We start from the raw sequence: 24,357 nt of genomic DNA on the forward strand, positions 1-24,357 counted from the left end.
CTGAATTCATTTTGGTGAACTGGTTCCATTACGAGCATAAGGACATGCAGATTTTTTTAAAAGGGTTTTTTTTTTTTCATTTTTGACAGAGAGTGAGCATGCATGAGTGGAGGAGGGGCAGAGAGCGAGGGAAAGAGAGAGAATCCTAAGTAGGCTTCACACTGCCAGCACAGAGCCCAACACAAAGCTCAAACCCACAAACTGTGAGATCATGACTTAAGCTGAAACCAAGAGTTGGATTTTTTTTTTAATTTTTTTTAACGTTTATTTATTTTTGAGACAGAGAGAGACAGAGCATGAACGGGGGAGGGTCAGAAAGAGAGGGAGACACAGAATCTAAAACAGGCTCCAGGCTCTGAGCTGTCAGCACAGAGCCAGACGCGGGGCTTGAACTCACCGACCGCGAAATCATGACCTGAGCCAAAGTCGGACGCTTAACCGACTGAGCCACCCAGGCACCCCTCAAGAGTTGGATTTTTAACTGACTGAGCCACCCAGGTGCCCCAGGATATACGTATTTTGCAAAATTAAAAAGAAAAGCTTATCTATACTTTTAAAAATAGGAGTATTCCAAGTAGGAGAAATTCCAAGTAGGAGTTTCTACTTGGAACAATATCAATAAATTCGCCAGAGAAAATCTAATCTAGTCAGAGAGATGTCTCATAGGATAAAGCAAACTGCAAAGGAATAACATCAGAAAAAAAACTTTGGGCTGAAAGTGACTCAAATTTGCACTTACTACTGATATAGAAGAAGATTCAGCTGTTGACACACTAAGAACACAGGGAGGTTAGCACAGGGAGATGAACAACCTCATTCTATTCCTCTGCTGGGATAATCTTGGAATAACACCTTCAGATCATTTTGTTGCAGTAGAAGAAAAAATATAGACATAACACGTTTGGTTTAAGAAGAGCAACAAACATGAGTAAGGAGCTAGCAGGAACGACATGGAGATGTGCTCATCGCATGACATGTAACTGAGTTTAATTTTGGAAAATATATCCAAGATAAACTCTAAGCAATGTATCTAAGAAATGAAAAGAACCACGGCTGCCACCTACTAATATTTATAAGGCATACCCTCAACTTCTCCTCAAATAATCAGGCAAGTATGGCACCTGGATATCACAAAGCCTAATTGAATTTAGGCTCATCTTTCTTGTGAACTATTTGATCTTCAGTCTTAGGAAGGCACTAATAAACCCCAAAGATATCCTTTACCAGACAAGCTAAAGTGTACACATACACAATATTCCATATGCTTTAATATACTTTGTATTCCTTATAACTCCAATGTGATGTGCTTTGATGTTCTTGGTAGCTAATCGGCAGATATCTAATGAATGAATTAATGAACCCATATATCTACTGATACTCTCGAGAACTATTCTGGGAACCCAGTGATGAACAAAACAGAACCAGCAGACATTCTCCCTGTCTTTGAGGAGCTCACAAGGGCTAAGGAAAGATAGGCAATAAGTAAGAAAAACACACAGTGTTGTGTGCATTAGCTTCTGCAGAAAACACAGCAGGTAAAATGATGGGGAACCACAGGGCATGAGGAAGAGGCTACTGAGTGTGGGCATGAAAGGAATACTTAAAACCTAAAAGATGAGGAAGAGTCAACTGTGTAAAAGGAAAGGGAGGAAAGCATTTCAAGAAAAAAAGACACAATATAGGACTGAAGAAGAAATAGGTTTGGAATTTCTTCCAGGACATAAGAAGAGGCCAATAAGACTAAGCATGAGAAGCAAGACAGAGTAGAATGAGAGACAAGGTAGGAGAGGTGACCATAATAGGGTGACTTAGACTTGTACAATGGGAGGGAGACAGAGACAAGGGTCTGGATTTGAGCTCTGATTTGAAAACCCAAACCCAGAATATGTAGATGAACTGAGTGTGGGAAGTGTGCAAGGCATCAAGAGTGTCCTCAATGCCCACGGCCTTAGCAAAAGTGTGGTGGCAGAGGCAAAAATGGGTTAGACTGGGAGAGAAATGCTTACTTATTCTGAATTCCAACTTGCTTCTTGGGTTCAATAATCTCTTTTATAGTTGAATAATAGAATAGAATTTCATAGTATCTGGTTAACCATACGCTATTTTATACCCATTGTTGTAGGCACTTCAAAAAATCTAATACTTTTAATCTTTACAATACTTTTATATAGAGGGTATAATTTCTCCATTTTACCAACAGAGAAAGACACTCGGAGGTAGAGTAACTGTTTGGGTTTCCCGGTTAGTAAGTGAGAGGTGTCTTCATACACCCCTCACCCCCCTAAATTCTAGCTAATGTTTCCCCCTCCCTCATTTTGCATCCACCCTTATAATTTTCTACAAGCAAATGACCATAGCATGTTACTTATAACTGTTTAGCAATCAGATTGTCTTTTATTAATTTGAGATAAGTGGCAAATGAATACATATCTACTTCCTCTCATAGACGATAAAGTCCCCAAAGGTATAGGTCTTATTGATATTTGTATCATCCGTAGCACTAAGTACATGTCTCTAACGAGCAGTTAATAAATATTTTAAAACATCACTTATGCCAGGCACTGCTGTAAACTTCTTACATATGTAACAAACTCATCTAATCCTTACATTGAGTGTGAAGTAGGTATTATTATTTCCATTCCCATTTTACAGAAGAGGAAACATGGACTAAGTTAAGTCACTTGCTGAAGGTCACATATTTAACAAGGTGAACAGTTAGAATTCAAACCCAGGTTGTCTGGCTCAAGTGATGTGTGTGAACAATACTATACTGTCTACTGAATATGAAGGAAAGAGTTCAACTTAAAGAAAGAAGTCAGAGAAAAACTTGAATGAATGGAGCTTAAAATCACTCTTTATCCAGGCAGCAATTTTAATTGCTAAGTCAAAATACCGCTGGGGGAGTGCCTGTCTGGCTCAGTCAGTGAAGCATCCAACTCTAGATTTCAGCTCAGGTCATAATCCCAGGGTCATGTGATCGTGCCCCACATCAGGCATTGTTTAAGCAGCATGGAACCTGGTTAAGATTCTCTCCCTCCCTTTCTCTCTGCCCTTACCCTGCTAGTGTACGGGTTTTTCTCTAAAACAAAACAAAACAGGGGCACCTGGGTGGCTCAGTTGATTTAACAACCGACTTCGGCTCAGGTCATGATCTCGCAGTTTGTGAGTTCAAGCCTCGTGTTGGGCTCTGTGCTGACAGCTCAGAGCCTGGAGCCTGCTTCGGATTCTGTGTCTCTCCATCTCTTGGCCTCTCCCCTGCTCATGCTCTGTGTCTGTCTCTCAATAATAAATAAATGTTAAAAAAATAAAAAAAATAAAAAATAAAACAAAACAAAACAAACAAAAAAAACCCAAACCAAACCAAACCAAACAAAACAAAACATAATAGTGGCCCTAGTGGCCCTGTGAATATGGGATATTATTTAAACTTCTGTTATTTCACTTCCTAAATATGTAAAATGAGAATAATAGTACACTGATCTATACGATGGTTACTAAGATTGCATGAGAAAATGTATATAAAGGGATTAGCATTGTGTCCTGCACAATGTTAGCTCTTGTTATCAGCACAATGCCTTATGTGTTGGTGTTCAGTAATAAGTTGTTTAATGAATGTCTGGTTGTATGAGTTCTGTTGGAGAGGACATACCAAAGTGCAATAGTACACACGATTCTAATAATCTAGAAGGAATATGAGGCTACTACAAGCATGGAGGGAAGTGCCAAGCAGTGGGTAGCATGTCCCCTACACATTTATACCTGGGACTGGCTCTGATATATAACCTGACAGACATGAACTTGGAGCCAAACTTCACAATTGTATGTTTGGCTCACATATCCATACTCTGAGGACAGTTTTGCTTTCCTTCATATGATGGGAAAAAAAAGAATACCCAAATGTTATCTCCTCTTCTTATATGAATAGGATCCCCCCACTTATAATAGCTGAGAATTTGAGCAAGATACTCAGCCTCTCCAAGACACAGCTTTCTCATCTATCCAGCAGGGATATCTGCAGCATGGGATTATGTTAACTAGATATCTAGCACAAGGGAAGCATTCACAAGATGATAGCTCTACATTCCTACTCTAAGACCAATGCTGACCAAATCTAAGACCTACTCATGAATTGAGGAAACTACTTCTGAAAAGACAAATTGCTCTGATTATGTGAATGCTTTAGCCAATCGCCTGTTCGCTCTCATTCTAGCAGAGATAGGATATCAACTTTAATTAACTGATTAAAGAAACATTTATGAAATTCATCAAGTTTTACTCTCTGTGGGTGGGGATGAAAAAGACACAAAGCCTGTCTTCAAATAACATGTAATTTAATGAGAGAAGACAAATGTGTAAACTACAAAACCACAAAACCAAACAGATTTAATTAAGAACTATAGAAATGTAGATGAAGAAATCTACTGAAAATGTCATACTGTGAAAAGGAAGGTAAATACTAAATCCACTTGAGCTTCATGCTATTAACTGATAAATAACCCACATTTCCTAATGAGAAGACTCAAAGATACTTCATACAGATGAGTATGACCATGTTTACTAAAGCATAGAAGGTAAGTAGCATTTTAATATGTGAAGAAAAAGGTAAAAAATAAAATTAAAAAGCTGTTTGGGTTGTAAAAACCACATCAACGAAGACATTCTCAGCAAATGGTATAGTAAAACCTGCCATAATGGAATAAGAGGAGTTTAAAAATTTAATTGGGTAAAATAAAGATTATGAGGTTACTGAAAAACATTATTTTTGTTGGTTGTCCAGTTACCGTGTGACACAGTGTGGTTGGGCAGGGGGCAGGTGCTGCCGCCCCTGGTTTCAGGCAGTACAGCTGCTCAGTTTTCCTGGCTGAGACTAGAAGGGAGCAGAAGAGTCTACTGCATAGGTCACTATGTTTGGAGGTTACCCCATTGTGTGGGAGAGGTGGGCAGAAGCAGACAGGGAGGTTATCGGGCTGGATTCTGAGATGGACACATGTTGGGATATTGAAGTCTTCCACTAGATGGTTTCAGGGCACATTCTCTGTTGAATCCTTGCAAAGTTAAATATGCTTTGAATTGAACTAAAATCCCAGACGATCATTAGTCAGTTACCTCCTACTTCCTTTCTTCTCCCACCACCACCCCCACAAAGTTGAGACCTTTAGTTCACCCAGTTTGAGAATGGGGGCTGGAGCCAATTATATCAGCATTTGTATTACAGTGTGGTACCCTATCAAGTTGTAGCTTATCAGGCCCCACTATAATAGTTCTGCAAAGTAGAAGCAGCCTGTGGTGTGTAGAAGGGTGTAGTTGGACATGAAGTTAGAAAGACAGACTGCTTTTTTAACTGTATGAATGTTATTCTGTGGGCAATGAGAAGTCACTGAGGTTTCTAGAGAGGGAGATGACTACATTGAATAGGAAGATCAAGCTGTTGATAAAGTTCAGGTCGTAATGAGGCAAAAAAATTGCACACAGTGGATTGTCAGTAGAATATCTAAAATGTCCAGGTAAAAAAACAATGAAGGTTTGAACTTAGATAGTGAGAGTGGACTAGTTATAATGCCAACTTATATTTTTATAATGCTTTGAAAGGTATTCATCATTCTATCATGTATAGTCTTACCATAGAATCCCACACCAACCAAGCAGATTAAGGAGTAACGACAATGTAGTTTCTTTCCTTCTCTCTTCATCTCTCATAACTTCTCTCCCGCCCCTCCCCCCCCCCCCCACATCCTGCATCTCAACTGCCTATTTTAGAAACAACATCCATTGTGTGAGTCAAGATAGGAAGCAGGGTACCCTACCCCCGCACAATGAAAGCCAAAGGAAGGCAAGACTTGTTCTCCCTCAGCGGAGCTCCCGCCATTTGGCAAATACAAGGTCATGTGACATAAGCTAAAACAACTACATGCTTCTTCCCAGGAATCTTGAACACAGAATGAGTGATGGGAAAGCAAAGAGATTATTAGCATTCATTTTCAGTACTATGTATCCTCATACAGCATCATGCAGTGGTCCCCAGCAGTAGGGGTGACATGTTTTGATCCCCCCATCCTGAGAAAAGTGTTACGCTGTCAAAGATTTCAGAGATGCCTTGGGCTCTGAACATTTTCCAGACTGCTCTTTAAGCTTTATATGTATTCTCTGAGCCCCTTACACATTTCTATCTAGGAAATCTCTTGAAGCTTAAGACAGCCAAATTTTTCCTATTACTTGCAACTAAGAGCCGAGACTACATATAAACAAGTCATATTATCCTCCTGTTTGCTGACAGGAAATTGAGATTCAGAAAGGCTGAGAGTTGCCTGCGATCACAAGGGCAGGTGGTAGGCAGCTGCACAGGGCTCTCAACACAATGCATCAGTTGTTTATCAATGGATTCATCAGACTCTGCATTGAAATGTGGAAAGCTTTACTGCTAAAGGAGGGGTAAAACCACAAACTGTAATGTGTACAAAGAGAAGCCAAACAAAATTAAAAGCATCGTTAATATCAGCCAAGCTACATACAGCCCCAGGCCCAAGTCCTCCAGCAGAAGACTTGCAAACCGTAACATGTCCCTTTTTACTGATTAACTCACAGTGAAATCCACAAACCAAGTATACATGTTGTATTCCCCTTGACAATTACATTCTATGTAATATCCTGTCACCTCTTTACAAGACATAGACTACTACCCCCTTCTGAGAAATACAACATCAAAGAATAGAGAAGCCATTAGAAAACAAAACAACATCCAGGGGTACCTGCGTGGCTCAGTTGATTGAGCATCCAACCCTTGATTTTGGCTCAGCTCATGATCTCACGGTTTGCGGGATTGAGCCCCACATCAAGCTCTGTACCTACAGCATGGAGCCTGTCTCCCTCTCTCTCTGCCCCTCTTCTGTGTGTACATATGTACTCTTTTTCTCAAAACAAACAAAAAAACTTTTAAAAAAGGAAAACAAAACAACATCCAGTTTTCAGTATTCAACATTTTTACTTCCACATACCTTTTTTAGTTTATCAACAAATTATATATGTTTTTGGTCTAAATAATTTGTTCTGCTATAAACTTTACAATAAACTAAAATTTTAGAGGAGTTTTTAAAATCTGGCCAAGTATCTGACACTACGCCATAATGGCATAAAAGTTCTCCTTGTGGCATTACTCTTTAAATTTACTGTAATTTAATTTCACAAGGAAAACCAATACAGATGAGTTCCAAATTTATTGAAGTGTCTGATGGTTCTTCTGGGGTTTATATCAATGTTACTTACAGATTTAGTAGGGTCATGACTCATAAAGAAGCCAAACCTTTGACATTATTTCCATATTAAAATATCCATGGCTTAAGATGACCATATTTATGTTCACTTTAATACTATCAATCATAGGTTGCAAACTAAAAATACTCTAATTCATGAGTCCGACAGACAAAGTAAATGGATGAGGCAGACTGGCTGTAAGAATTCTGGTATTCAAACATTAGTTTTCTTCCTGGAACTGCTGAGTCTCAGCGATTAGAAGACAAGTAGTGTGGTGAACTGGACAGACCTTAAGGGCTGCTACTATTCAGCTGCAGTGATACAGATCCAGAATTAATGGGGAACAATCTGGAAATCTGGCTGGAAATCCAGGTTTTCATAATGAAATCTTTTGACTGCTTAAATGTAGAACAATTAAAAAGTCCCAAAAGCCAATTATATTGTCCCTGAAAGCTAATGGTGGCCCATAGGTCACTAATCTGTGACTCAGATATAGTCTTGCTGGCATGGAACCTTCCCAAATTTAAAGGTCATTCTCAACAACCCTACATTCCATCCAGAGGGTCTATGGCAGCAGCAATCCTCTGAAAACCATGTAAGTCTACAAATGAATTTTTAAAATAGTGTTTTGAAAATTATTGTCTGCCAACTTCCTTCACATCATTAAGTTCAGAATCTTGTAAAAAGGAGGCAGATGAGAAATATACTATATCATCATTTAATTTACTATGTTTGGGGTAAATGTATAGTCTATTTCTGAATAATTTTGTGTGTTTATGTGTATGTGTTTGTTAGACGCAGACTAGGAAAATGTTTTTAAAATAATGAGCATCTTGGGGCGCCTGGGTGGCGCAGTCGGTTAAGCGTCCGACTTCAGCCAGGTCACGATCTCGCGGTCCGTGAGTTCGAGCCCTGCGTCGGGCTCTGGGCTGATGGCTTGGAGCCTGGAGCCTGTTTCCGATTCTGTGTCTCCCTCTCTCTCTGTCCCTCCCCCGTTCATGCTCTGTCTCTCTCTGTCCCAAAAATAAATAAACGTTGAAAAAAAAATTTTTTTAAAAAATAATGAGCATCTTTTACCTTTTTTCTAAGTTTATTTATTTTGAGAGAGAAAGAGAAAGAGAGCAACCATGAGAGGGACAGAGAGAGAGCAAGAGAGAGAATTCCAAGCAGGCTCCACACTGTCAGTGCAGAGCCCAACGTGGGGCTCAATCCCACAAACTGTGAGATCATGACCTGAACCAAAATCAAGAGTCGGACGCTTCACCGACTGAGTCACCCAGGCTCCCCTGAGCATCCTTTACTTTTACGCCAAAAACAAATATGAAAAAAGTGACCCAATCATTAAAGTGAGGAATGTGGGCATAAATATGAACAAGGTCCCCCCTTCTTAACAGACTTCATTTCCTCGCAAACACCAGACTTACTCTAGGATTATTAGAATTGAATTATTGCTCCTCAACAACTGGGAAAGAGAAGGGAACTGGGAATCATTTTTAAATATAGTTTTGGAACATTCAACAGAGTTAGCTAATAATAATCATAATGCATTAGTTTTCTTTGGTTCTCATAACAAATTACTCTAAACTCAGTGGCTTGAAACAACATAAATTCATTACACCTCTGTAGGCCAGAGGTCTGCCATTGGTCTATAAGGCTAAAGTCAAGATGTCTACAGGGCTGCATGCCTTTCTGGAGGCTCTGTTTTCCTGGTTTTCCAGCCTCTAGAGCCTGTTTCTCTAGAGGCTGTCCCCATCCATGATCCCCTCTCCATCTTCAAAGCCAGGAATGTTGTAGCTCTCTGACCATTCTTCCATAGTCACATCTTCCTCTGACAACAGTCAGGAAAGTTCTTTTGTAAGGACTCATGTGATTAGATTGAACCCACTGTATAATACAGGGCAATCCCCTCATTTCAAGGTCTTTAACCTTAATTAGGTCTGTAAAGCCCCTTTTGCCATGTGAAGTAACATATTTACAGGTTCTAGGGATTAGGATGAGGACATCTTTGGAGGCCATCATTCTGCTCACCACAAATAAGAACATAACTACCACTTATAACTGCTTACTCCCTTCCAGCTGTCATGTTAATTTGCATACTTCATCTCATTGAATTCCAAAAACAACAGACAAGGTATGTAATATCATCCCACTTTAAGGATGAAGAAACTGTGGTGAAGAGGTTAGACAAGTTGTTCAGGATCACAGCTGGTAGGCAGCAGAACAAAGACTCAAATCTCTGAAGCCTGAATGAGCTAGCATCTTTAAGCTCAACTGCAACAAAATGTTCATGGAGAAGAGGAGGCTAAAGAGATGATGATTTGACTTGTATCAACTAAAGGGCGAGGCCCTGTGGACCTCTTAGCCACTTCCTGTCTTGTTTTTGTTGTTGCATTTCACAACATCTAATGGACATGTGTATGCAAATCTATTTTATAAAAACGCTTCAGGTAGCAACCTAATGGTTATGATTTTGTTCTAGAAAAATTCTAAAATCAGTTATTAGACCACACTGAAAATGTACTTTCATGGAGTTCCAGAAACACCAACAAAGCATTCTGCCATCTTTAAAATAAAATACCATATCACCTTGATTCTAGGTCTGCACTGATTGTCAGATTGACTTAATAAGCAACTTTGGGGCAAACAAGGAAAAATAACATAAAAGAAAAAAGAAAGCACTGACTCTTCAACATACATCTCAATTAGAATGTGTACAGACTGAGTGAAATATTTCAGAAACTGTAAAACATGTCTTAGAATTTTCTACAGGATTTTCTGGCTTTATCTCTTACAATTCCATTCACACTGAACTTGCTATTATACAACAACCTATACTTTTGTGCCTACTCCTCTTTGTCCTGAAGTGTTGTCTCTCATTTCTTCCTCTCCTGAAATGTCTGTTCATCCTTAAAAAAACCTCAATTTAAATGTCACATGGTGATGTCTGCCTGTATCCAGGCTTAAGCCAGATTATTCACTGCCTCTTCTGGGCTCCCCCAGCTCTCTGCACATTTCTTTGTTACAGAGTGTACCACAATGTACTGTAAGGATTTATTTTTACTATCTCTAATCTATTAGATTGGACAATAACCTAACCACGCACCCATATCAAAGTTTGGGTATAAAGAAAACTGAAAGGAATGTGTGACATCTCATGAGTTTTTCACAATACCTTACACACAAGTTGTTACACAACACATTTTTAGTCCTCTCTCTATACCCTTATTCTCAACCTGGTGCTCTTATCAGTCTTCGGCTAAAGTGGGTTAGTCAACTATAATATTCAATGTCTGTACCAGGAAGCCTTTAGGATGGCCTCCAGTCATCTCTAGCTCCTGATATTCGTGCCTTTCTGCCATCCCTTCCCTTTAGTATGGGCTGTACCTAGTGATTTGCTTATAACCAATTTACAACAGCAAAAATAATAGGAGGTCACTTACTGGCTTTGGTGAAGCACATTGCTATGTTGGAAAGGCTTATGTGGTAAGGAGCTGAGGGCTCCTTGACCTAAAGTCAACAGCCAGTAAGGAATTGATTCTTCCAATCACACAGGTGATCTTGGAAAAAAATCCTTCCCCAGCCCCGATGGACACCTGGATGCCAGCCTTATGAGAGGCCCTAAAGTGGAGTACCATAATAGCAGAGGAGATATTCCATGTCCAGATTCCCGACCCACAGACAGCGTGAGACAATAAATGTGTATTATTTTAAGCTGCCAGATTTTGGGGTTATTTGTTATGCAGCAGTCGAAAACTAGTACAACGTTTTTCCCTTTGATAAAAGAACTTCGAGAAAAAGTTATCTGTGTATATGGTATCAGAAGTTTTATGAAGAAAATACCAATACTAAAATATGTGGCCACAGACCATGAAAGTACTGTCCAACCACTCAGTGTGGCTCTGTCTCACTCTAGCAGAAGCACACAGAGAGACAAGGCTTTGGCTTTGAGAGAAGAAACTCCCCCGTTAGAGCCCAAGGCATGACCGAGTATGACAGTGCAGAAGCCTCCTGGCCCGGGGAGTAAAGGAGAGCTTCAAAACAGAGCAAGGCCATCAGGAGATTACACACCCAGTACAACATTATATTGGCAACAGAACCAGAAGGTGAACTCTCTTTCATGGAGCACTCAAACAGTGAGGAGGCAGAAGGAAAGTTGAATTTTCATACCAGGTAATATGTCAAAGCCAACAATCAAAGAAGGAAATGAAAGGCATCTGTTGAACTTCAACTCCGAGAATACTGTCCCTCACAGGTGCCTGTTGCTAAGACACTGCTATCATTACACTCCTGGCATATATAATCTTTTTATTCCCCTATGTGAGTTTTTGACTCTGTGCTTTTCATATAGAAATCTCAAAATAAAACTCAAATAATACATCTATTTGGGACCGAGGTGAATTAGGGTTTACCGACTAACCGAGGGAAAGCAGGTGAGGCTGGCTAATGAGGCAGCTCCCATCATCTCAGCGCTTCGGTGAGCTTGCACAGAGGGAAGCTCATGTAGATGCATACCACTGAATGCTCTGATGATGAAACCATAGCCAGGCTGGAGGTCATACATGGACACGATGGCTGCACTGAGATGCCGCATAAAGACTCTGACAAGCTTGGAAACTGCTACATTGGAGCTGGTATGCTACCCCCACTCACTGACAGATTCAGATAGCACAGACTCCTTTCCAAGCTTTTCATCTTTAAAAAGGCAATTCAGCTCCCTGAGCCTTTGAGCCTGTTCCATTTTGAGCTGACTGCTAATTGTATGCATGCACATATGTGTTTCAGAAAAGAGATAAGCACATTGCCTTGGTCTCCTCACTAAACTGAACAGACATGACTCACTTCTGTTCTCTGCAAGTTTTCTAAACGTGGCCTGAAGTTTTCCAAACATTAACCCTTCCTGGTAACCACACTACACATTCTTCTAGAAATGTTTTTTGTGATTACATTTGTTTAACTTGCTTTTCACTATTAATTCTTTGAGTCCTAGGGCTTGGTATTTTCATTTGCTTTTGTGATCGTGTTTATATTTTCAAATTTCTCAATAATAACGACACAGTGTAATCATATACAGTGATTGAATATGAAATGCATAAGGTATCTTTTAACATGGGGGGACATATTTTAAATTCTAAAACCAAAAGTTGTCTGATTTTTCATATTTTATGAAATATACAATTTTATCATATTCTGCAATGTGATTCCAGGAAGAGAAAATTTAGAGTGGTTGTTCATAAAAATACAGAAGTCCTTCCCAACAGTCATGGCAGCTAGTGGCCAGATGGTAGGATTGTCGGATTGCTGATTGTTATTCTTTAGAAAAGAAATCCACATAGAGGCAGCCGAGCTCATAAAATCTGCTGTGCTTGAGACTGAGCAGACTCACTAATTATTTAGGGCTCGTATTCCCTACTCTGGGCAGATTAGTGTCCTCATAGGGCCCTGGATGCACCCATGCAGCCCCAGAGCACCCCAATCTAATAGTCACTCACAGGAACAATGGAAAGTCCCTCTCCTGGGAAGTACAACAGATCAACCTGCTGAAGGAGTGTTCCAACTTCCAGAGAAAGTGCCATTCAGTTACATCAAGGCTTCTCTTTCTTTTTGTAAGTCCCTATTCACCGTTACATAATAAGTAGAGTTGAACAAACAGGAAAACTGAATGCACTGCTCCGGCAAAACTATGTATTTTATGAAAAATAATAATTCAGTTGAAAAGTAACCAGAGAAAAGTGTCCAGTTGAAAAGGTCCCAGGGAAATGAGACATTTCCTCAAGAGGATGGCTTGTCTAATCATAATTGTAACAACAACAATGATGGTAGCTAACATTTATTAAAAGTTTATTGTGTGCTAGGCATTTTACAAAAGATAAAGAGCCAAGGCGTTTTACAACAAAAATAACCTTGTTTGTTTAGAATTTCTTTTGTGAATGCTGATATGCGTATTTTCACTTCCTGTTCTTTATCATTGTTCTCTCCGATTTGTGCTTCTCTGATTCCCCATCCTCTCTGCTGCCATTGTCCACACTATCTTATTCCTTTACTATTTATATACCAGTAATTATTGTAATACACACAGAGAGAATCATGTCTTGTTCTGTACTTTTGATTTTGATAAATCCATCAAGCGCTATTTTTAAATAGCTGATAATGAAGTTATTGTCCATCTATACAATAAATTACCAGCTTTAGTTTAAGTTCTTTTTGGAGGAATGCAGAATAAAAAATAATAATGTTATTGATGTCTTTCCAATATCAACTCTTTAAAAATTTAAGGCAAAGTACCTTTTCTAGCATTGCTTGCTAGGAAACTTTAAAGAAATGCACACACGTGCACATGCACAGGACAGCTATTTGAGGAGGGGGCATGCATGAGTTACAATGGAATTAAAATCTTTGCTCCAGCTGAACAGTAGTAAATCCTTCTCTGTAACCTTATGTGCATGACAATAGTATCCAAGACTCTTTAAAATGCTAGGACACCAACAGTAAAAAAGACAAATGAAGAAAACTTAATATCATCATAAAATTCATGACTCTTTCTCCATAATCACCCAACTACACAAGCCTGACAAACAAGATGGTAGTAATGATTTAAAAAAAAAAAATCAGTATTGACCATGTTAGAGAAAAAGAAGTAACTGCCACAATAAGATCATAAAATGTAAGCACTGGAAGTATTTAATGCTATAAAGGTTAAGGACTTTCAGAAGTAAAATCCTTTGGGGAATACCAGAAGAGGTTCTTTGTGTAACAACAAAAATGAAGTGTCTAGTAAAACCCCTTGTGCTTGGACACTTTCTGGATGTGCTGTGATATGCGATATGGACCAAAGCCAGTATTAGAAGATGCTGGAGTAACAGAAGCAGCCAGGGTCAGAAGAAACCATATGGAGGATGCATCAGGAGAGTGTAATTTGAGGGGCCCTAAGACATCCCTTCAGTCCCCTCTGCGGAGGCCTGCACTTTTATCATTGGAGAATCATTCTCCTAGGTTCATCTAAGGCGAGGTTTCTGATAAGAGAAAGAGGTTGGAATGGGGGTCAGGGGTCCTTACTGAGAAGGCCAAAGGCCAATAAAAGGCCATGGGACACCATAAAAAGTGAGAGAAGGAATACAGGAATACAGGGCCTGAAGGAAACTTGAAGAGGAAAAGGGAAAGTTTAAAGAAACAAGCATACAGGGGCACCTGAGTTGTTCAGTTGGTTAAGTGACTTTAAAGCAAAAATTTTTTAATGTTTATTTATTATTGACAGACAGGGAGACACAGAATGTGAGCAGGGGAGGGGCAGAAAGAGGGGGAGACACAGAATCCGAAGCAGGCCCCAGGCTCTGAGCTGTCAGCACAGAGCCCAACGCGGGGCTCGAATTCACAGACTGTGAGATCATGACCTGAGCTGAAGTCGGACACTTAGCTGACTGAGCCACCCAGGCGCCGTGAAGTCACTCTTGATATCAGCTCAGGCCATGATCTCCCAGTTCATGAGATTGAGTCCCGAGTCAGGCTCTGCACTGGCAGCACAGAGTCTGTGCCTGCTTGGGATTCTCTCTCTCCCTCTCTCTCTGCCTCTCTCCTCTGCTTGCTCTCTCTCAAAATAAACAAACATCTAAAAAAAATAAAAATAAGTAAAATTAAAAAAAATTTATTTTTTTTTCAATGTTTATTTATTTTTGAGACACAGAGAGAGACAGAGCATGAGCAGGGGAGGGGCAGAGAGAGAGACACAGAATCCAAATCAAGCTCCAGGCTCTGAGCAGTCAGCACAGAGCCTGATGCGGGCTCGAACTCATGAACGGTGATATCATGACCTGAGCCAAAGCCGGACACTTAACCAACTGAGCCACCCAGGTGTCCCTAAAATAAAAGTTTTTTTAAGTGTACATTTTACAATTTCGATTGGGTGACCCTAAAGCAGGATTTCTCACCCTTGTCACTATTTGGGTCATATAATTCTTTGTTATGGGGAGCTGTCTTGTAGTAGATAAAGATTAATGACCCAGTTGGAAAATAACCAGAGAAAAGCTCCCAGCTGAAAGGATTCTAGGAAAATAAGACATTTCCTCAAGAGGATAGCTAGCCTAATAATAATATTATAGTATGTTTAGCAGTATCCCTGACCTCTATCCACTAGACACTAGTAGCAACCCCCTTCCCCACAGCTGTGATAACCAAAATGTCTCTAGACATTGTTAAACGACCTCTGGCAGGTAGGAGGGCAAAACTGCCCTCATTGGATATCCACTGCCCTAAAGGATCATTTTCTCTCTAAGATGGCAAAACTTTTCATTAGCTTCTACCTTTCCCAATTTCCTGTTCCCACTCTAAAGCATTCCATAACAGTGGGAGGATTACAAGCTCCTCAACACAAAAAAAGAATCAGAATTCCATTTTTTAATTACAATTATCAGAGCAGAGAGATGCAGCAGGAAGCTGTGAAATGAATGCCTTCTCAGAATGTTTGTCCTTTGATAATTTGACAGTTCTTGGATCCCATCTTTGTTTCCAGAGATATTTTACTCTTTGCCCATTACACAAGATCAGTTCCAGGAAGGGATGTCCAGTAAAACTCAAAAAGATTTGCCCAATTCAACTAATGCTTATAAGAATGAACCAAGAAAGCCATTAGTCCACATCAGTAACGAAGAAACTTTGTTATGCATAAAAATTAAGTTATTTTTACAATCAGAGATACTGGCAAGTGGGCTTCTAACATCTTGGCTCAGGTGAATCAAACCCTTTTCCTTCCCTTGTCTCCCCTTCCCTTTGTCTTTTCTCTCCATCCCTCCCTCCCTTCCTTCTCCCTCCCCTCCTTCCCTCTTTCTTTCCTTCTTTTTCATTTTCCTTCTTTCCTTGTAGGTATTCCCATTCTTTCCTCTATGAGAATAGGAAAAGATGTGAGAAGGAAAGAGATTAGGAAGCATTAATCAGAAAAATAAGTAAATAGCACCCTCTCTGGAAGGACAAATATATTAAAGACTTTAGAAGAGCTTAAACTGCTACAGCATTTCTGCAACTGAATGATTAGCACAACTGTATAATAGAGTCAGAGGCCCAGAAAATGCTGATTTATATTTCTTCTACTGACTTCTGGTTCAGAATTATTATTATAAGATGTGTAGGGGACAATTTCCTCTTGGAATCAAAGCTAATGAACTGAAACAATCTATAAGAAAGGCAGTTTAAATACTGAATATTATAAACTAAATAATGTAGGGGCGCCTGGGTGGCTCAGTTAGTTAAGCATCGGACTTTGGCTCAAGTCATGATCTCACAGTTCATGAGTTTGAGCCTCACATCGGGCTCTGTGTTGACAGCCCAGTACCTGGAGACTGCTTCAGATTCTGTGTCCCCTCTCTCTCTGCCCCTTCTCTGTTCATGCTGTCTGTCCATCTCTCTCTCTCTCTCTCAAAAATAAATAAACATTAAAAAAAATTTTAATAAAAAATAAAAAATAAACTAATAATGTATTTCTACATAAAATATGAATCTTTCCCGTTATTTATTTTTTATATGGCTGCAAATTTAACAAATGGTGAATAATATGAGAACTAATAAGGAGGCTTATCTTCTGGCCCCCCTTTTGCCTCTCACTAACTGTATGACCATGGGTAAGGCAATTAATCTCTTTGAGCTTCAGTTTTCCCACATGTGAAAATTAAGAGATTGGACTAGATTACCTTTAAGAATTTTCCGTCTCCCAAATTTAATTTTATTTTATGTATTTTTTAATGTTTTATTTATTTTTGAGAGAGAGAGAGAGAGAGAGAGAGAGAGAGAGAGAGAGAGAATGAGTGGGGGAGGGGCAGAGAGAGAGGAGGACAGAGGATCCAAAGCGGGCTACCTGCTGACAGCAGTGAGCCTGATGTGGGACTCAAACTCACAAACTGTGAGATTATGACCCAAGTCAAAGTTGGATACTCAGCTGACTGAGCCATCCAGGTGCCCCCCTCTCCCAAATTTTATGATTATGGGAAAGATATAACTCAAATTATCTGAAACTGAAAGAAAAAAATAAACTATGTAATTCTACCAACTATGTAAGGTAATTCCTCTGTAGCATACATAATTTCCATGTGAGAGTGACAGGGTTATAAAAGCAAAAAAGGCTTCTTTTATTGATCAAAGCTCCTGGCTATAAAGTAACATGTATCGCTCTTGGATTCTTCTTTAAATTAGAATGATTAATTTTCAGATGGGGAAGCAACTCTGAGAGTCTGCTGGGTTCAGTGATGAGAATGTCAGTTATCTTATGGCGAGGGCGGGGTGGGGGGGAGTTCTGCAACAGGGAGGAGGGGCAAGCATACAGAAGCAAAACAAATTCAGAACTCCAGGAGCTCAGTCACAAATGTCAGAGAATGGCTTTGTGATGGTGTCTTGACATTTATTCTGGAAGGCTTGCATTTATACTGCAAGTATGTGGATGTCTGTATCTAAATTCATGGAAAATAAATCCCAATCTTCAACAGAACAAAGTCATACTCTGGTCTTACAGGAGCTCTTGAAAAGGTACAGCCTAGATACTTTCAGTTGCAAGGCAAACCTCCAGCAGAGGAGTCATTTCCTCGAGCCTTTTGTATAGCTGCTAAAGTTAAAGTGTGGAGGGACAGATTCAAAGAGGGAGAATTTAAACATTCATTTCCTTTACAGGAACCCTGACTATGTGCTGACCCTGCATGGTCTAATATAAAAAGTTTTGCCAAAGATCGCCTGACTTTGGACTATAAAATAAAATCCACTCATGATCCCTAGGAAATCCAACTTTTATATATGGATGTAAATTCTCAAATTTGTAGGCCTGCCCATAATACATAGAAAATTTAAGGGCAAGAAATCTTTCTTTAAGTGGAAGCATAGAAATACTGGTGCTAGCTGGAAATGCTAATGAATCATTAAGGAAATACGTTCCATCACCTGCCAGATCTTGAAATTCTTGGCTCTGGTTCTTTAGGCACAAAAATCATGGCCTGAACAGCTTTTCTTAAAATGATCTTGGCCTTCATTGGCATTCCTACAATGGGATACTTTATTTATATCGTTAGATACTTTGGAATCTTAATGGAAAATTCTCCCTAAGTAGTCAAAAACAAATAGTAATTTGCGGGATTTTATTTGGAAGGAAAATACACTAGGAGAGGTAAAGCCAGAGCAAGAGATTCTCTGTAAGGCAAGACAGCTCAACGATTCCTTGGATTTACAGCCAACAGACAGGCTTGGAATGGAAACGAAGCTCTTGAAAATACTCTGCCCTGAAGAAACACTCCTCATTCAACAGGAGGCCAAATTATGTGTCATGTATTCTTACTTACAGTCTTGAACACTTTTTAAGAATGTAAGAAAAACAAAAAGAATCACTAGGAAGTATAAAAATGTACAAAGCTTTTAAGTCTTTCATGCCACGGAATCAGCAGACTCCTTGAAAACTGCTAGCTCTCCATTTTTTTTTTTAATGAGCACATCTTGAAATACTCTGAGATGCAGTAGTTTCACTAAGACTTTTGTTGTTGTTGTTAACAATTACATTGGAACTCAGACTTACTGATATTACCAACAATACAGCAAACTGTGTATTTTATTCTCCATATATTTATTGAGATTTGTTATTTATATTTTTTATGTTGACAAAGATCTCTGTAGTACTTCAAGAAACTCTGCCACTCGGTGTGATTAAATTTTGTCTAATGAAAATGTGCAGAATTAGTCCCACAATGTGGAAATATTTAGAATAAGCTGACAAAAAAGCAAGAATTTGCAAATCAATCAGCAACTCTATATGAATTCTACCTTCAAAATATCTTTGGTTATTCTCTATAGACTGGGAGGCCACTTCTCATTGTTCTTTACATGCAATATTTTGTTTTTACATAAATATTATATTTGAATTTAGTGGAAAGACCTCTATCTTGATAAACAAGATATCAAATAGTACACACTATGGTCACTATAATGAAAACTTAGAAGAGTGTACAATAACACAGAGGCATAAGATGACACTTTTATTATAGATTCATAGTTTTACTAGTGTGTTATGCGGTCTCTTTCCCTGGAAGCCTTGAAGTATTATTTGTACATCCATTAGACAAAAACGATAAAGTTGGAGATGGAGTAGAAAGTGACAGGTACGATAAAAAGTTACAAGATTAATATTTTAAGTACTCTGCAACATTATGATTCCACACATTTTTTCTAAAATTTATTTAAGATTCTTCTATTTAAAAAAAAAGAAATCCAAAGAAATATCTGTTTCACACCCACAATTCCTCAAACCCCACAGTCTTCAAGCTACTCTTCTAGCACCATTTTCTTTCATATTCTACAGGTAGGAACTCCTAGAATATGAAGTGAATAGGCTGTTTTGTCCCAGGTCCAACTTTAGACATGACTACACTCAAGATATCCATGAACAGGACTCTGGATGGTACTGACGGGAGTGATAGTTCATAAAACAAACAAAAGCAAAACTTCTTTGATGTGCTCAGCTGCATTTCCCAGAGACATGAAGGAGCTCGATTCTCTTTAATATTCCCATTTTCTAGCACTGCAAGAATCTATTTCTGAAAACATCGCATTATTTATGTTATCCTTCCTCTATGCAAAAATCTACTGCCATATAAAGGAAATTTTTAAGGGTTGTTTCTCGGATTTGCCATTGGATTCACATAAGTTTTGAGCATAAAACTGTTTACATTTAAAATTAGCATAATGTTAATTTGGTTCTCTAGTGTTTCTTTACTCTCCTAACAGGGAGTATAAAACTTACCCAGGGCAAGCAGGTATTCCTTTCCTTAGAACAGGTTCAAAATTAACTACCAAATCAAGGAGATACGCTTTTCCTTATGACTTGTTTTGTTGTAAGGGAGTATTTATGGCATCCTTTTCCAAAAAATTAGAGTTAAAAGGAACCTTTAAAAGTAAACTTAAGGAATAGGAAGATTTTATTTCACAAATAGCTACTGTTTACCTGTACACGAATAATCATCAATTCTGATGTATCCAGTTTTGCAGATGCACATGAAAGAACCTGGGGTGTTAACACACATTGTATTCTCACGGCAGTAATGGCGCCCTTCAGCACACTCATCAATGTCTGTGAAGAAGAAGTAGGGCAAAGAGGTCAACAGTGGCCAATATTCTAGAGTTTCTCTATAATTTTCTTGGAGAAGGCAATAGTTTCCAATTGAAAAGCATTTTTTAAAAGTATTCAGAACATCTCCTTTAATAAGAATGCTTGATGTTCAAATGACAGAAACTGTAAACATTTTTTTCCAATAGGTCTTGCTGGAATTTCAAACATGTCTATATATTTCAACTTGCAACATTCTAAATATAGTTAGAAAATTTCAGCGCAATCATCTACCTCTGATAAAATGAATCAGAAAGTACAAGTTTGCTACCTTGGAGTCTCGGAATCTTCAAACGCTGAGTATACCACATATTATTTTTTGATTTACTGGCTATTCTGTGTATTTGGAGAGGCCGTAAGAGGTAAATAAAATATTTACATACACCAGAACTTGAATAACTTAAAGACAAGAAACCAATACCATATAGTTTATTAGAGATAGAAGTAGAGATATAGCTATCTCAGTGTCTGAATAGAGATGAAATTACAATGTAGAGATCTGATATAAATGAAAAACTGTAAAATAGTAGTAAGATATCATATTGAAGAACTTCCATAGAAATTCACACACCAAGTTTTGAGTGTAAAGACATGGTAAGTCATAACAGGCACTGGGAAGAATGTGAATTTTACAATAAGACTGTCCCCATTTTATAGCACCTCTCTGCATGGAACATAAACTATTTCACAAATATCTTGTCATTATGAAATACTCTTTATGAAGGGCCTTAATGCATTGTTTCAGGCATCCCCAAAGTAGCAATGCTCTCATTTCTACTATTAAGAGAAATGGATCAATTATAGGAGATAGTCTGGTGACTGACTACTCTGTAAGTCATGGTATCCATATAACCCAGTCCTGAGAGTATCAAAAGACGTAACTGATGAAATCTCAGAAGGTTATATTTTAGAGGTAAAGGGATCTTGGCAATCATCTAAGCTAACTGCTTATTCTACAGATGGGAAAATGGAAGCCTAGAAAGACTCAATTTTTCCACTAAACTACTAAATGAAAGTTAACACAATAAATTACAAACTTCTTAGCATAAAAAGCTCTTTCAGTTCTGGCCCTTACTTTTTCAGTTTTATAGATTATGACCCACTCCCTTCTTCCCTCTCAGTGTTCTGGCCACAAAGAACTTCTGATCATTCCTCAAATGGACCATGCTCTCTCTCATCTACCTCCCTCTATACATGCTGTTCTCTCTATTCCTTCTTTGCCTATCACCACCCTTAGTGGATCTTGGCCACCAGTGGATTATTCTTCAAGAATCTGTTTAAACGTCTCTCTGTGAAAACTTCCCTAATAAAGTAAAATTCTCCCTATGCAGTGCTCTCTTGGAACTTGGTGTTTCCATTGCAGATTCATCCATTGTGACTTTATTAAGTTTTATAAGCTTCTTCTCGCCAGTAAGTCTTATATACTCCTCCAGGGTAGAGATCATCTAGTTGTGTCTCTTAACTCTCGCTGCACATTATATTCATCTGGGATACTTTTTTAAAAACATCGGTTCTTGGGCCAACTCCCAAACCCCCACTCCAAATCTTATTTAACTATCTGTGGTGGAACACAGGCAATGACTTCTTTTTTAAATCTTCCCCATGATGAGTCTAATGCAGGGATCAGCAAAATTTTTCAGTAAAGATCTAGATAGTAAACATTCTAGGCTTTGGGACTTACAGGATCTCTGTTGTAAATTTAAGTCTGTTTTTCTAGCATGAAAGCAACCACAGGCAATGTAAATAAGTGAGCCTGGTGATATTTCAAAAAAAAAAATTATTTACAAAAACAGAAGTTGCATCAGATTTGGCCTGCAGGCCATAATCTGATGATCCCTGGTCTAATGTATAAGCAGGGTTAAGAATCACTAAGTATGTAATTCATTTTTGAACTCACAATAGCTTATAGGGTGTTTAGGATATTACAGGGTCAATAAATGCTGCAGAATGAATGAATAAATGCTTCAAGGCTAGCGTAAGGAAGATCTAAGAATAGATCTCAGTGGTGCCTGAATGGCTCAGTTGGTTAAGTCTCCAACTCTTGATTTTGGCTCAGGTCCTTATCTCGTGGTTTGTGGGAAAGAACCCCAAATTGAGCTTTGTGCTGACAGCATGGGCCTTGCTTGAGATATTCTCTCTCTCTCAAAATAAATAAATAAATAAATAAACTTTTTTTTTTTAAAGAATATATCTCAGATTATCTGGCTTCTAGTATAATACTCTTCTCATGATATCATGCTACTTCTAAATGTTTGCAGTAGTCTGCAAGGCAAGTATCACATTCAATTACAGCCTAAAAATCAAACTACAGGCACCCTGGGGGAATATGATGAAAACTCATTTGCTTCCAGGTTCTTAAGATAATAATAGGAATCATATGGGATTACTAATGAGCTCAGCTGGATCAATGGTCTTTAACCCTGCTCCTCTGAGAGAGTGCTGAACTGAAGTGGAAGTTACTGAAAGCCACTGCAGAAGTCCCCTGGGTTTAAGCTTGCGAATGGGAGGAATGGCCACAATGAAGTTCATGTGCACAGCGGTGTAAAGAATTTATCTTTGGGAAGGAAAGAGCCAAGAATAATGAACGCAACTCAGTGACGAGATCTTGGTTATCAAAGGGGAGAATTATTGAGTACACTGTATCATTTCCTCAAGACAAGCCTAGTTTCTAGCGAAAGACCTCATTTCTTGGTAGAGTCAAGGATGTAGCTACAGTGCCTAGTGCAGAACGGAGTCCCAGCTGGAGCAAGCATTAATTACTGAAGACACTGTCCTTCTCTCCAAACAGTATGCTAGAGGAGGAAGCCCACCTCAGTAGGAGTGGCCAACAAACCTGGCAAATCAAACTCAGAAGTACACAAAGCACCCCAAACCCCTCCCAAGAATACTCAAGGAATGAGAACTTTGAGAGTATTAAAGTCCTATTAGAGAAGACACAGAAAAGAGACAGTTAGGGTGATTTCTGTTAATGGACCCTATTGACAGCCAAAGCTATTGGATAATTTGGTTTATAAGATAAATAGGGTATTTTGTGACAGCATAAATACTGTCTCTACCACTTGTTTGTTGGTGGGTCTACAAACCACAGACTGTTGGGAGACATTGGCCGGTCACATTCTTTGTAGATGTTTCCTGTGAAGATACCATGTGATCAGAGAAAACGCAACATGGGGTCATAAAGCAAAACCTATTGAGGAACCTATTTAACACGAAGCCTTTTAGGAACTTGAATGGTTTGGATCACAAAGAAATACTGAATTCATGGCCCAGAGATATGAAGTGTCAGGAGCAGTATTGTGAGGGGGGGAAACAAAGTAAAATACCAAAAAATATAATTGCAACACTGTGTGCCCTTTGTGTGGTCCATGTGACTTTTAGCACAAAATTCAGCACAAAGAGAGTTAAGCTAAGGTCCTGCCTTTAAAGGACTTATAATCCTTCTAAGTAGTATCACCACCACCACCATCATCATCATCCAGTTAGGTGCCTTCCATGTTTTAAGCCTGTACTTTAGAGAGCAGTATGTCTAAGAGAGGTTCATGGTTCCTCAAAACACAGAGTACTGCATGGTCAAGTAAATCTCAGGACCATTATAACACTATTCTTCTTCCATCTCCCCCCCTAAAATTACCCATGTACATGAGTAAATTACAGGCTCTGAGTACCTAGCCATGTTTTTAAAATTTTCGTTCATTAATTCAACAAGTATATAATGTACATGCCCCATGTCTACGTATTGCATTAAGCAACAAAGACAAATTCTAGCTGGAGAAGCAACACTTAAACAATAATGTTATGAAGTGATGCATACTATATAGCAGAAACATATACAATGGGCATTAAATAGGGAGCAACCAACTTTTTTAACACAGTGCTTTTTTATTCTGAGCACGTACTAATGCAGAACACATTTGGGAATTTACATTTGGTGATATAAGTAATTGTATGACTCTTCCCTCCCCCAGCTTGAGGAGCTGATAATGAAATTAAGA

General features: G+C 38.8%; 1 protein-coding gene across 2 annotated transcripts in view; it reads right to left on the reverse strand.

Annotated features, from left to right (window-relative positions):
* The window catches only part of NELL2 (neural EGFL like 2), a 392,940-nt gene that overhangs the window by 130,098 nt on the left and 238,485 nt on the right, over positions 1-24,357 (reverse strand). For both annotated transcript variants that reach the window (XM_042946302.1, XM_042946301.1), the window contains exon 14: positions 20,204-20,329. In XM_042946302.1, coding sequence (XP_042802236.1) covers positions 20,204-20,329 — 126 coding nt within the window. The remainder of the gene's footprint in view (positions 1-20,203; positions 20,330-24,357) is intronic.

This window comes from Panthera leo, chromosome B4 (assembly GCF_018350215.1).
Source record: "Panthera leo isolate Ple1 chromosome B4, P.leo_Ple1_pat1.1, whole genome shotgun sequence".
NCBI lineage: Eukaryota > Metazoa > Chordata > Mammalia > Carnivora > Felidae > Panthera > Panthera leo.